Source organism: Podarcis liolepis (genome assembly GCF_965112155.1).
Source record: "Podarcis liolepis genome assembly, chromosome: 6".
Taxonomy (NCBI): Eukaryota; Metazoa; Chordata; class Lepidosauria; order Squamata; family Lacertidae; genus Podarcis; species Podarcis liolepis.
In genome coordinates this window covers 72,813,672-72,828,858 of record NC_139559.1, presented here as the reverse complement: position 1 = coordinate 72,828,858, position 15,187 = coordinate 72,813,672, and the positions used below count along the sequence as shown (strand labels likewise).

Here is a 15,187-nt window from a genome sequence, read left to right as displayed (position 1 = left end):
AGGGGACACGTCATGCTCCTTCAGGGATAGTTTAACCACCTTTGGTCCCGATTCTGCACTCAGCTCTTACCTGTGGCTCCTAGAAGCTGTCAGCATGCAACAGCAGCCACACCCTATTGTATTCCATGTTTACACTATGGCAGCGCTTGAATGTGGAACGTGATTGACAGGGGAAGGCGGCTATAAATAGATTTAATTTTTTTAGACATTGAAAAGAGGAAGACAGGTCAGAAATGTAGGGGTACAAATTGCATGCGTTTGCAAAAATCAATATCAATTCTTTGTATGGTAAACGGTGGAGAAATAACCATTAACAGTATAGTCCTCTGTGCAAAATATCCTTTCCTTGGTCCCCTTTGACAACAGCAGCAGCAGGGATGCATATTTAAACTTATTTTTAAGACCTCTCAGTAAGTATCAGCCTTGCCTGCTCTTGTTTAGTGTTCACATGGCAGTTTAATTAGAGGGTTTCCGTGGTTTCGCTTGGAGATCAAAATCTTTCACTTGCATGCTAGGGCTGTTTGAAATTCTGGAATGCTTTCCAGGGAGATTTAAAAGCCGAGGATCAGCACTCCTTTAACCTCAGTCCTGCCGAGCGTGCTTTTTGGACGTTTCGGCAGTTCATGGGACACTGTAGAGCATTGCTTGGGGGACTTTGAGGAGCAACTGTTTCTGTTTAGCAGCATGAGGCTGCACTGAGTCTTGCAGCTTTTTCTTTTCTTTTGGTCTTAACGCAAATGAATCCAACTGAGGATAATGCCAAAATATTTGATCTCCAAACAGTAGAATTAAAAATGCATGGCTGTTTAAGTCTTTCTAGGCCTGCTCTGCAGTCTTCCATTGATTTCAATAACTGGAACAATCCACTTGGGGATGGATAGTAACTTGGGTGGCAATTCTGACTCGCGAAGGAATCTAGTGCTGGGCTTTTTCAGTTCCTTGCTATTTTTAAATGTATTTTGCAACTAGATAAGAAGACAATAGTGTGATACAGAACATGGTGCACAGAGGTCAGGCTGGATTAATTGTGAAATGTTTGGTGGAAAGAGTCCTGGAATTTTTCAGCTGTCCAGCGTGGTGGGCAATAGCGTATGGATAATGTTTCTTCGTTGGCGTGCATCTTCTCTATCCTGAATCAAAGCATCCTTTCTTGGGGTTAACTGCCCTTGTAAACGAACAGCAAGCCGGCGGGAAATGAATGGTATTAGGTCTGCAAAACTCCTAAACAAGAGCATTTACATCTCCAAGAAGTTGATTATCATCTACTTTGATGCAAAGCAGGCCAGCTATTGTGTGTAGTGTTGTACTGTATTATTGGATCCATTCCTGTTAGATCTGCACCAGAAGCCAGGCTTGAAGGCTCTGTAGACAGGGAGTCGGAACAGAACGTCCAGTTCAGGATGTCTGCAGTCCCCTCCGCAAGTCACGCACGTGACACCCGTTAGTACTGATGGGGTGGTATGTCGCATGTCTGGGAGAAAACAAACCCTGCCAGGTTTTGTTCTACAATGCTGTTTGCTGCAGGCTCAGCTCCCTGCCTTGTGGAACCAGATCCCAATGGAATTGGGTTTGGTCCCTCTGACACAGAGCCTGCCCATGGCTTTCTTTTAACCATCCACTTTTGCACGATTCCTGCATCCTAGTATTTCTCATTCCACACTGCAGCGGTGAACACATGTGAGATGATACGGGATGTTAGCAAATAATTTTGTAATGCAATTAAATAATCACATTGCAGCGGAGCAAAAACAATGCAGGAATTTTGATAAATTGGCACCTCTCGTAGGTGGAAAATGAAAGACAGCTGTTGCTGTGATGGTCACCTATTGAACAGTTTCCATAACACAAGGAACAACAATAATTCCCTTAATACAAAGGAAGCTCCTTTCCTTTAAGCGTGAGAATTTTCAATCATTTCAATCATTTTCAATCATTTCCTTGCTTATCCACATAAATGCTGAATTAACTCCTTAAAAAACAAAATTAAATGTCTGCCAAGTCTAATATATGCAAGGCTACCTTGTCTCCTACTGCATTCTTTCCACCTTAAGGATTCCTTCTCTTCGAAGCATGTTCAGTCACACTTCCCAGGATTGACAAAACAGCTCATGTTGAGGGTTGTTTTTTTTAATAGGACAAATAAATTTAGGCTACAGCAAGGTTAATTTGAAAAGTTGTAGGATCACAGTGAGCAGGGAGATGGCGCTGCAAGGAATGATGTGTCCCATTGTTCTTCACAAATCGTCTCGCCCTTATTCTCCGCAGATAAACAGTATTGTGTGGGTCGGCCATTATGTAATAGGTATGGATTGCCGCTCAAAGCCTGTTATGCTTAGAAAGAGCAAGGTGCATGAGGCTCCTGCTCCTGGAAATGAATAAGATGGTGGTCCCAAATCCATCATCAACTGGAAGGAGATGCCAGAAAAAGGGGATGAAGAGCTGTTGTAGGAGAAAACAAATAGCAACTCGGTGGAGATGCTTTCACACCACCTGCTAAACCTATGTAACACCGCTGTATGCACGTTTTGAGAGGGAACTTGGTTTTCTCCTTATACACCCTAATCCAGGCTGAATCAGTTCTGACTGGGTTTCATAATATATTGCAGACTCTGCATTGGAATTGCTGATGTAGTATATAAAATTTGCTGAAGCGAGGATCATTCATCTCTCTCTCTTTTTTTAACAGATAAACCTCCTTCTTACTCGAAACCTCCTGAAGGATTAGCACGTAAGTTAAACATGCCTCTCTCTTCTCCAGCAATACACCAGAGCGTTCTGGTGGTAAAGTTACAAACTGCTAATCAACTGAAATCTTTGACTTCATAAGGCGTTCATTTGCATTTTAAAGGACGTAGAATCAAATGTAATTACTAGCGTGTCTGTATTATCTATCACCAGAGAGGGATCCCACTGGTGTTCAGTCCTGAAGCTATTCACAACAGAGGCAGAGCAAGTAGTTTTTATGGAATATAGGACTTCTGCAGAAAGCCATTCTGGAGAGGTAGCAAGAGTATTAGGTTTGGAAACGGAGGACTCGGGTTCAAATCTCCATTCAACCATGAGCTTTACTTTGTGGTATTGGATCATGGTATTGGATCACACAGAGTTGTTCTGAAACTAAGGGCCTAACTACTTACTACATTACAGAACTTCTTCCCTCCCGGGAAGTCACTCAAGAGAGAAAGAGAGAATTTTTAAACAGAGAAGGAGCAGTGACTATGGTATTTTGGGTTTGTTTTGTTTTTTTACTCCAAAGTGGCTTTACCTAGAGACAGATGAAAGAAGAGAGGGCTGGATATTGAGGTTCAGTTATGCATATGTAACATGTAGATGGGCCCTTACAAGTTACTCTGGATTCCTTGGGAAATAGATGAGCTATAAATGCAGGCAACAAGCAAATATAATCAAGAGTAGTGCAGAAAGGAGTTTATATAACAGGATTCAGCAACTGGCCTGAATCCAGTTCTCCAAGACAAGGGCATGGAACCTGTCGTTGAACTTCCACTTCCATCAACTACAGCCACCATGGGAAACAGTCAGGGATGATGGGAGTTGTAGTCCAACAACATCTGGAAGGCCACAGGTTCCCCATCCCTGCTCTGAGAGGTGCTGCTTTATGCTCAGGTGCACATGCACACACACATCAGTATAGATGTGGACATTTATGGCATTTGAGGGCACAGAATTGTCTGTCTGGCATCTTTGGTGGCACAGGAACTCGTACGTTAGAGTGGCCATTCAGGGAAGCTAGTTGCAAACGAAAAATCTATAATAAGGCCTCTGGTTTCTTGATTAGCTCCAGATGCAGTAGTTAACGTATTTTGTCACTGAGCCCTTAGTCCCTAGAAATAATACATAATAAAACTGAGTCTTAAAAGAAATTAATTAGGATTGCATCATGTACATGTGTCTGTATGAAAGAAGTAAAAGATCAGGATGAGTGGAAGTTGCTGTCGTTTTCCAGCATGTGTTCAGAGCGATGCATTCAGGGACCAGATGCACTCTCGTACAAACTGCCCTGCCTCTCCTGTTGGGAAAGCTCAATATTATTGGCTGGAACTGATTTCCATGATTAAAACATCTGCCAAAAGTGGGGAAAAACCAATTGTTTCTATTTATGCATTTGCTGACTTTCAAGCTGGCACCGCCTCCCAGCTTAACAGCCTTTCCGCTCCCCACCTAATAGACTGAAGATGCTGGGGAGCAAAATTGGCAGGGCACTGGTTTAATTATTTTTATTTTTAAATCCCTCCCTATCCCAAAGGCACATACTTGAAGGATATGAGAATTTAAAAATAAGTCTGCTAACATTAGAAAATAAGTTATTTTAGTCCTACAAACTGAAAACAAGCAGCAGCTAGCAGGAAATGTAGTGGGCCTACAACTTGAGTTGGCTTTAGGTGGCTCAGGGCCACATTTTCGGCCGCATCTAACTTCCACGCTTTGTTCCCATGGCTCATGCACCGTTGTCACGCTGCCAGGTGTGCTGATTTCTGGAGGTTAGTCTTTCCTTCAAGTTGGCATTGGATCCAGAAATATTGGTGCACTCTTGAAGTGCAATACAGTGGCTCGTTTCAGCAGGCAGTAGGGGCTGGCAGACAAATCCTATCTGCTCTCAGAGTTGCCTACCAGCAGTTTCCCCTGCATTACTGCATTTGGTGCTATTTTTCTAGAAAAAAAGATGCCAGAACTCACCACGAACACCTCCCTTGTTCTCTTCAAATGGCCACGGAACCCACCTGAGAAGTGCCGGAACTGAGTTCCAGAGAGGAGTGGCTGAAAATAAGCCTTGACTCTGTTTATTTATAAAAAATATTTGTATGCCACTATACAGTTAAGAAAAAGAATAATTGCTGTTTACCATACATAGGGAGAGACCAAAGGCAGGTGGGCAAGAAAGGAGGCACAGGGTCTGTTTTTAGCAAAGGAAGGAGGAGGAGAAGGAATTTGAGTTCCCAGTTGATGGGCTCATGGGCTACTAACTGCTGAGCACTGATAATCAAAATGCACAGGGAAGCACGCTCACACTTTTTGTTTAGAATGCGCTCTCTCTTGCTCGCTCTCTAATTCCTTTTTTAAAAAAAACATTCTAAGTAGAAGTGCTTCTTGATTTACTTAATTTGTTTTCTCCATTTTCACAGCTGTCTTCCACGGCCTGGACACTTTGACAGTCGTGGGCATTGCCTTTGCAGCCTTCGTTATCGGTGCGCTGCTGACAGGAGCACTGTGGTTTATCTATTCTCACACAGGTGAGCATGAAAATTCTCTCTCTCACACACACACACAGATCGCATAATAACATAATACGTTGACTGTGGTCACCTGCTGGTAGCAGCCAAATGGAAGCGTGTTGAGTCAAATTGGATCCTTAAAGTCTGGCATCTACCAATCATAAATAAACTGCCACAACAAATACCAGCCCAGCAGAGGCTAAAAAAAGCTGAGGAGCAGTGGCATAGCCTGGGTTGCCAGTACCCAGGCCCACACGGAGGAGGGAAATGTATGGAGTACACATGTGCCTTCAGCTGCCTAAGGCATCCATGTCACCCAAGAGATCACAGCCACAGAGATAAGAAAACAAGAGTCATTCTGTTGTCTGGAGAGGTCACTTCCTGGTTTACACGGAGAAGCCATTTTCAACGGAGCCCAGTGATGGAAGTGTGTATTGAGGCAGCACCAAGTGCAGGAATTTTGTACCCCTAACAAATTTTGCACTCAGGCCAAACCCCCCACCCCTTCTCCCCCATGCTACACTACTAGTGGCCCGTAACTATGTTTTTGGTTTGGACAAGGCTAAATAAGAATGAAACTATTTATGTTTGAACTGAATCTGTAGGAGGAATGGGTTTCTATTTGACTTTTCTGTATTGTTTTTATTTTAAGTGTGAGCAGCAGGGAGGAAAGACTTGCAATTGGGTTTTATTTTAGTTGTGTGCCTTGCGTGATTTGTATATTTTGGATCTTTAACTGTTTTATAAAACTGTAATAAAAATCTAAGTTTAGCAGCGGGAAAGGGTATTAAATCAAAGCAGGTCATGTTGAGCCAAGCATGGCAAGGGAGGGCTTGCTTTGTACGCTGAAAACTGAGGATCTGTTTGAATGAACAGAGGTGACAGAGGGAGACTAAAACGTGTAGCGAACATTCATTGAGAAGCTGCAATTTAAAAGAAAGGGGAGAAAAATAATTATAACCATGCCCCAGGTGTCTACCAGTCTATCCAATTCCTTCTCTTAAACAGAGTGGCAAAAAAAAATTGGTGGAGTGGCAAAAGAAGTATTGTCAGAAAGCTGAAAAGAACTGGAAGCTAATAAAGAGGGGCACCTGCAACTTTCCCCTAGGAGATTCTCTCAAATGCCATCCACCTTCAGAACTGGTTTAGGGCTGTTGTTACAGCAACCGCCAGCAGACCTATCAGCTCTCGATCCCTCTTGTATGTTTGAAAATCCTAAGCTCCCAATGGCAACCAGGGAATGAGGCATGTGCCAAAGGAAAGAGAGGAAGGCAAAGCTGACTGAGAATAGGGGAAAAGGGATTGTCAAACCCACTCATTCAAATTCGACCCATTTTTCCAGCCACATTTCCCACCAGTTGGTGGGCATCTCACTAGCCGGTGTAGATTTATGGCTGCTAGGCTCATTCCGTGTACTGCTCTGAATGGATGGAGGCCGAGGTGCTGCAGTTGGAGGCCGTGGCAAATAATGTTCGTTCCACAAGCAGAGAAAAACGGAGTTCTCTTCCCCACCCCCCTTTGGAAGAGGAGGAGGAGGATGGAGAAACGATTTAATCTCCAGCAGAGAGTGGTGCCACCGAGACAAGAGGGCATAACCCCATACTTGAAAGGGGGAAATGCATCTGTGGAAAGCTGTCCGGAGAAAGGAGGAAAGGAAGAGGCGAAAGGGAGGGAGGGGGAAGAAAAAAAACGAGACGATATATTTTTGGCATTCAGACTTTGACAGCTGTGCATGCCTTTTCCCCTGAAGACGAAAAGGTATTCATTCTGCACAAAGTTAAAACAAAATGTATACAGATCATATCTGGTGCGCTGTGGTTGCTGCACAGCTCTGTGTAATAGTGGAATGGGTGACAGCAAAACTGTAATAGGACCCAGCAGCTGGGAATATAGGCCAGTTTTGCAGTTTGCAGAGCACTTTCCTGGCAGAGGCTTGCAGGGGCCCTATTAAGGGAATGGAAGCAACTGTATTTTCTGTGTTTAATATGGAAATAGGGTGGCTCCCCCCCCCCCAGTCGGCACTCAATGTTCCTAATTTTTAGTGCAGGGAAGCTCCCCACCCCAGCTTCCTTAAACATGGCTTTTACAGAGATGGCTTTTGCAATGTAAGGGGAAGGACGTACAATTAGATGAAGTACATACAGGATAAAGTGACCCATTCAAGTGAGGAACTTGAGAAAAATCCCAATATGTGGCATGAACCCAGTAATTTCTTAGAGGGCTTTCTGCTAAAAGGCACAGCAGTACATTATGCTACAAAAAAGCATCAGACTAAATTCTAATCTGCATTGCAGGAAATGTAGGTGTTTTTATGGATTCACATCAATAGAACTAACACATTTAAATAAGTGTTTTGGCATATCCACCTCCCACAAGATCATTCCTAATCTAGTCCCTCAAATAAGTGTTTCATGAGAAAGATGAGGCCCTTCTCATGTCTCCAGTCGGACCCCTGAGATTTTTCCCTATTTCTACTCCTTGCTATCCCATCCCTTCCGGAGGCCTCTTGTGGAAATAAGTCACAGTTTTTCATTTTACTCAATATGGGGGAAAGGGTCACTGCGATATAGTGCAGCAGACAGAACCTAGAAAAGTCTGTACCAGGGAGACTTGCGTTTGCATTGTTGAGCTTTGGGGCAGTCCTATATTCTTAACACAGGGCTGTTGCGAGGACAAAATGGAGGCTATCTTTGAGCTCCGTAAACCAATAACAGGATAGGAATGATACGCACATACATAAATTAGAATCACAGAATTGTAGAATTGGAAAGAACCTTGAGGGTCATCCAGCCCAACTGTGATGGCAAGAAGATTGTGGAGATGTTCCTTGTAATACCAAACTCTTTCTCCCTCCCCTCCTGTTTGTTTCCTCCAGGAGAACCGGCAGCAAGACAGCCGGTCCCCACATCCCCGCCGGCCTCTGAAAACAGCAGCGCAGCCCATAGTATCGGCAGCACACAAAGCACCCCCTGTTCCAGCAGCAGCGCAGCCTAACCCAGGGGACGTGATGCAAGCCCCCGGAACCACATAGGGGAGCAGAGGTTCAAAAGGAGCTGTTTGTTGCCATTCGCTTCGGAAGGATTGGTTTGGATTCTTTGGCAGAACGAGGAAGGATTTCCTTCATGGTCCTCGAACTTCTTGCAGCATGCTCTAGGCTCACACACGACAAAGCTACTCTTTGCAGCCAGCTGTGGATTGCGCAGAAAACATCCGCAGGCTCTCGCCGTGAGACACTAGCCGGTTCCCCCACCATAAACGCTGCATTGTCTTTACAGAATCATAAGCACTAGGTTCCGCAGACGTCAAGGAGACACGAGGTGTGTAAAGGGATTTCAGTCTCATAAGCTGGGGGGAAAGGTTTTGTTTTCTGTCTCGTTTGATCCGGGGATTCCACCTCACCAGAACGAGAAAGCTTCCAGCGCAGAGGATTACCCGTTGCCATTATCGCAATATATACATCTTGATCGTTTCTGTGGTTTTTGAGCTTAACTCAGTGCTGTGTTTGGCCCACCATTATCTTGTCCACCACATCAGGGATTTGCCTTTGCCAACCTTTAGCAAACAGAAACTAATGTTTCCATACATAACATGGCGTGTGGGACATATGTTGATTTGATATTCCTGATGACTTCCGTATACGTCTGTTTATCCATCCCAAAGCCTGCTTGGAAGCATAATGCGACACTTAGTGCCATTTCAGTTTCTTAATTTATTTTTTTATTAATTGGAGCTACCAACCTTTGCACAGGACTTAGCCCAAAGTCTTTTACAGTACAGTGTCTGCCGCCTGCTACAAGTAGGCCAACAATTTGCATACAATTTGCATGCAAAGCCACATGGCGCCAATGCGCACGTGCAGCTTCTGCACGTACAACAGCTTTTCTTTTCACTGCAGCGCCAGGCACTGCTTCCTATGAGGATTTCCATTGTGTGTGCATAACCTTCCCTGAAATTATGGTGAATGAGGGGTACAGTGGTGCCTCGCAAGACGAAATTAATCCGTTCCGCGAGTCTCTTCGTCTTGCGGTTTTTTCGTCTTGCGAAGCACGGCTATTAGCGGCTTAGCGGCTTAGCAGCTATTAATGGCTTAGCGGCTTTAAGAAAAAGGAAACAAACTCGCAAGAACTCGCAAGACGTTTCGTCTTGCAAAGCAAGCCCATAGGGAAATTCGTCTTGCGGAACGACTCAAAAAACGGAAAACTCTTTCGTCTTGCGTGTTTTTCGTCTTGCGAGGCATTCGTCTTGCGAGGTACCACTGTACCTGTATATGCCCCAAGTGCTGTGTCCATACTGAAAAACCCATGGGGCTGTAACTTGGGGTTATTGCAAGTGATATTAAAACCACACATGAATGGTGAGCACTTGTGTGCTCCAAGGTGGGGTTGGTTATGGACCAGTTTTGAACCTTTGGCCCCTGAATATACTTCTGCAAATGTGGTCATTGCCAAAATTCAGGAACATATAGATAAATATAGTCCTATTTGTTGTAGGACTAAGCCTTTGGGGGTTTTTTGATTCACAGTGATCTAGAAGCACATTTTTTAGACCTGCCAATGAGTGCAAGTGTTTCTAGTTGTGATGTGGAGACAACTACAGCTCTGTGTTTTGGGCCTGGTCCACAAAATATACATAGATATCATTGTCTTTTTTGCTGTATATAATCTACAATTAGCTTACTGTTATCGAAAATTCTTAGGTCAGAACTTCATTCTTTGCTTCTTCTAAGTTTTCCAAAATTTTGTGGTGATTTTTTTTTTTTTAAGCGTCGAGAGGAGAAAAATATTGAGCTAATTGTTCTGTATGACTCACCATGAATAGGAATGGAAGGGTTCCTTAAAAAGCCCCTTTATGGTTTGTATCCAGTTGCTTGTTAGTCATCGCAACGTTGCAATTGGATATCTCCCAAAGTAGCATTTGGAATGCAAAAAAGAGCAAGCCGGTACTAATTTTCATAATATTTTTTATAACTCTCGCCTCCTGCTAGCCTTAAAGTACCTCCCAAATGAAAACCAAAGGTTGCAATTTGAAACTGTAGGAATATTGAGTTGTCGTTTTGTGAGCTGAAACAGAGTCTCCTGAATCCTCCTCCTTGAAAACAAAATAAGAGATATTCTCCCTTTGCAAACAGTTCATATAACCTTCAATGGATATGGCTTTTTTGTTTTGTTTGGCCTTGCTGTAGCAGGAAGCACAGCGGGGCTTTTCTGATGCAGGTCTGATCTCTCCCCTTGCTTCCGGGGGACCAGGGCCCATCTGAGAGGTGGCGGAACGCCATTGTGGCACGTTTCAGCTGGGGGGAAAGCCCTGCCTAGATATAACACACGGCCAGTTCCTCTGTTGCCCTTAACCCGAACCACCCTTTTAGCCTATTGGGTTTTACACTGGCAAAGGTGACAAAACTTCACAGGGGCTGGTGAACCGACAGATAAAAAGGGCTCCTGGCCTATTCGGAATATATCAAAAATAAATAAATTTGAACTTACATAATTCACATTCTCAAAAGTGTTTGCGGGGTTGGATTAGTGGGAGGTATCTGGATAAGCAATATGCTACCTGTGTATTTAAAAAGAATGCGCTTTGCCTAACCTTCAACTGAATGTATTAGATAATCATATTCTATGTATGAAAACCTTTAAAATGTCTTCAAAGAAGACTAGAGTCTTTTAAATCCATCATAGCTATATTTTACTACATTAAATGTGGGCATAAATTTATATATATTTAAATATAAGTGGCTTTATATAAGATGTTCAATTTCAGTTACTGTGAATTCTACGGTTTTATACGCTCTTTCTCTGCCCTCTTCTAACCCTTCTCCCCCCCCCAAGATTTTATTAAAACCAGAGATATTATTGGAAGTATTATAAACTTGGTTGTTGGAATGAAAGGTTACATTTTTGTGTAAAATAATTAAATGTATATTTTTGAGAGAAAGAGATGCTGCATTATCAATATTTCTATCAAAATTGACTCTGAAAACCTGGATCTATATTTACAGACATACAAAACCAAAACAGGCAATATTTACAAGCAGAGAAATGACATTTTTCTAGGCTTATGTTCGAGGTTATAATTAATTCATTGACCGCGATGCACTTAATTGTGAATGCTTCAGAATGCTCACTTTATTATATACAGTTTTTATTATTATTATACTTACTTAAATGGAAAGTTATGGAGCTAATGGAAAATTCCTGTTGGTTAATTGACAGTAGAGCAAATGCCAGATGCAAATGATATCCCTAAAAAATTTATGCTGTCTACGCATCCAGAGATATGCATGCACTAGGATGCATAAGCACATCTCTGGTTCCCATGGGCTGCTCCATTAGACTGGAGGAGCGAAAGGCATGTGCGCATTTCATGTGTGGTTGGGATCCATTCCTGGAAATTAAAAGGAAGTTCTTGTGAATGAGAGAATTCCATACCTGCATTGCAGCTCTGTGCTCATCACTGGTAAAAGGTGTAAACCACAAAGCCATTGGGTCCAAAGTATTGCTGTTGTTTTCCAGGGTGAGCTGTCAAGTCCTTATATTAGCAACAGTGGAGGGCTGAGTTATGCTTTTGTAATAAACCAGGCATGTACTGGGAAAGGGAATTTATGAACAGATACCTTTGCCATAAGAGAGAACAATGGTTTCTTCCAGTACCATTGAAGTCTATTTTTATGCTACAAATGTAAGCTCTACGTTTTGAAGTCCTTTATTATTTTTTCATGCAAGCTTCTTTTCATGTTTGATGTTGTGTGCTATTTCATTTCATGTTGCATAGTCGTGTTTTTGAGAACTTTGCATTGTCTCACTGACAAAGTGTTAAACCAGGCACCCCCAAACTCAGCCCTCCAGCTGTTTTTGGGACTGCAATTCCCATCATCCCTGACCACTGGTCCTGTTAGCTAGGGATGATGGGAGTTGTAGTCCCAAAACAGCTGGAGGGCCAAGTTTAGGTTTCCCTTACAGTATCTAATCACTCACGTTTGACTTTCCAGACATCTTTGCATTGAACAGCTGTTACTTTAAGGTCGCATAAAGTCAACATGTCACGCATTGTGTAGGGTTGACAGAGGGTGGATCTAGACACAGGTTTAAAATGCTATAGATAATTAAAAAAAAATTTTTTTTTTACAAGAGAAGAAGAAAAGCCCATGTAAAAATCCATATAAACTCATTTTTTGCTCTCTGGCACCATCTGGTGTTGGATGTTTATAACACTTTCAAAACGTATTATTGTGACGAATGTAGCTGAGTCCAGAGTTCTGTGTATTAATTTGAAAGAGGATTGTATGTTGATTCCCACCCCCCACCCCCCAAAAAATGTTTATGATGATGTGTTCTTGTCTTTTCTATGTGCATCTACCTCATGCTTCAAAAGAAGACCCTACTGCTGATTGTAAGTGCAATCCAACAGGTATGGCGGCTTGGCATCCACCATGCATTCCAATGGGAATTATGTCATGCTCTTCTACAAGGCCTATTGGAATGAATGGAGGAACCACAGCAGCCGCCTGTCTCGGTTTGCACACTGTGTGAGAATAAGTGTAGATTTGTTTTAATGAGGCAACTCTTGTCCTGTTTTGTTCATCTGTCCTGGGGTGTTCATGAAGCAACTGAATCTGTATCCGGACTCTGCTATTTCCAAAACACAATACGCTTTACCTTTTTTTTATATATACAAGGATATAACTTTTTTTAACTGAGCGGGAGAAATATACCTGCTAAATCCCTGTGGCCAGTATGAGCACCCCGTTGTCTTTGTTTCTGTAGTTTGTGTGTATCTCCAAATAAATAAATAAAAATCTATAACTGATAAGTTGTACAGTTTTGATAATGCCCATGCCATGTTACCTTGGATCTTCACTGCTTAATAAAGGTATAACAATTATTAATAAAATGTGGTTTGTGTGTGTGTGCGTGTTTCCCTAAACAACAAACTGTTCTGAATCATTTTGAGCTTTACCTTACTGAAAGAGGGTTATCAAATCATACGTTTTGCTTGAATGTTAATAGCGGATTTTAACACTCCATAATGTGTTGGAATAGCGAGTGGCACCATCTTCCCCTTAGTGAGTTGTGTTGAACTCTTTCTAGACCCAAAAGGGAGTTATAATTAAGCACACCTTAGCACTGTTTGGTTAAAGACCACAGCAGCATCCCTTTACATTCCCAATAGTTTTTTCTATTACTTTTTTTAAAAAAATCATTACAGTGGTACCTCGGGTTACATATGCTTCAGGTTACATACGCTTCAGGTTACAGACTCCACTAACCCAGAAATAGTACCTCAGGTTAAGAACTTTGCTTCAGGATGAGAACAGAAATCGTGCTCCAGCAGCACAGTGGCAGCAGGAAGCCCCATTAGCTAAAGTGGTGCTTCAAGTTAAGAACAGTTTCAGGTTAAGAACGGACCTCCAGAATGAATTAAGTACTTAACCCGAGGTACCACTGTACAGTGCTTTCGTCTAATACTTCTGAAGCCCACAAGGGTGTCTTCATTCATGTCAAGCCAACGAGAAACCATTTGTGCAGAAACTCCTTAGGCACATCAAAACACGCTCCTAACTAGTCACCGGGAGCCTCGTGTGAATGGCAGAGTCACTTCTGTGATTGGCTGCCATTACAGAATAATAATAATAATAATAATAATAATAATAATAATAATAATAATTAATAACAACAATGATGATTATTTATTTATTTATTTATTTATTTCCTGCCCAACTGGTTGGGTTTCCCCAGCCACTCTGGGCAGCTTCCAACAAAATATTAAAATTCAATAGTCTTTAGATATTAAAAGCTTCCCTAAACAGAAGCTTCCTGTTTGAAGGAGAAGGTTGTATTAGGGTTCCCATATTTCAAAAAGTAAAAAAAACAACCCAGGACACACACCAAAAAGATAATTGTTAGAGCTTTTGGGGGGCTGGGCATTCAAGTACAGGCCAGGCAACATCAGTTTAGATGGCACTGAGATCACTTTCAGCTAGCCACATGTTGCATTTAGAGTCACTCCTAAGTCGCGCTGATTTCGACACAGCTTGCTTCCACATTTCGGCTCTGCGTTTAAAATGTTTAATCTAGGGCTCTTAGCAATGTGCTTTCATGCCGCCACCCCGATGAATCATGGAAGTTATTTCATAATAAGTCACAGACCATTGTTTGTGTAGAGTTATAGCTCACAGAGGCACAGAAGATATATACGAAATAAGCATGGGAGGCAAAGGAGCTATTTTTTTCCTTATTAGAACATAGTTTTCTTTTCCAAGTTGGAATTACGATAAAACATAAAGCCTGTCCTTCAATTATCTTGAAGACTTACTCATTTACGCTTTTAAGAAAGGTTGTGTCATCCATTGAAGGAGAAAAAATATTTTAATAACCAGCTAGTTTTGTTGATTGCGTGACTCAAAATGTTATAAATTGAAACCTCAGTATATTGCGAAAAGAACGTAATTTTTAAAAGTGCCGTTTCCTGCCAGACACTTGTGAATGAAACCAACATTTTGGATAACAAAGACTATTAACTTAGTGTCAGTTGTGAGAGGAATATAGACCAGACTCTTTTCACTCTAAACAAATATATATATATAGCAGCACAGCCAAGACCAAGGCAACATACGAGGCCAATGCTTTTTTCTGATAAAACTCTAGAACAAGTCATTCCGTAATTGTACAGCTGAAATTTATGGGGACTGCTTGCTGCCTTTGTTTTTGTTCTTTATTCCCAGTGCCTTAACCTCAGAGCAGACCTTCTGAACTTATGTGCCTTTACGTGGATTGCATAGTGCGCCCACGAGCAGAAACCAAATTACGTCACCCACCTGCCTAAAAAGGTCAGAGCTTACAGTTCTCTTTCATGGATTTTCTCATTTACTGGAAACCATAATGGAAATCTTTGCAGCCAGTTTGGAAAAGGAGTTTAAGCTGAAGCAACATTTTTTCTCCAGCGATGGCACAAACAAA

General features: G+C 42.1%; 1 protein-coding gene and 1 long non-coding RNA gene across 3 annotated transcripts in view; one reads left to right on the top strand and one right to left on the bottom strand.

The window, feature by feature from the left end:
• TGFBR3 (transforming growth factor beta receptor 3) overlaps positions 1-11,849 on the top strand; it is a 135,673-nt gene extending 123,824 nt beyond the window's left edge. For both annotated transcript variants that reach the window (XM_083511053.1, XM_083511054.1), the window contains exons 15-17: positions 2,687-2,728; positions 5,142-5,249; positions 8,107-11,849. In XM_083511053.1, the coding sequence (XP_083367179.1) occupies positions 2,687-2,728; positions 5,142-5,249; positions 8,107-8,225 (269 nt within the window). In that variant the 3' untranslated portion in view covers positions 8,226-11,849. The remainder of the gene's footprint in view (positions 1-2,686; positions 2,729-5,141; positions 5,250-8,106) is intronic.
• LOC310710373 lies at positions 3,866-8,098 on the bottom strand. Its single transcript, XR_014528001.1, has 2 exons — positions 5,323-8,098; positions 3,866-4,081 (listed from the first exon to the last, which is right to left on the bottom strand). It is a non-coding gene; the product is annotated as an uncharacterized lncRNA (long non-coding RNA).
• Positions 11,850-15,187: the final 3,338 nt, after the last annotated feature.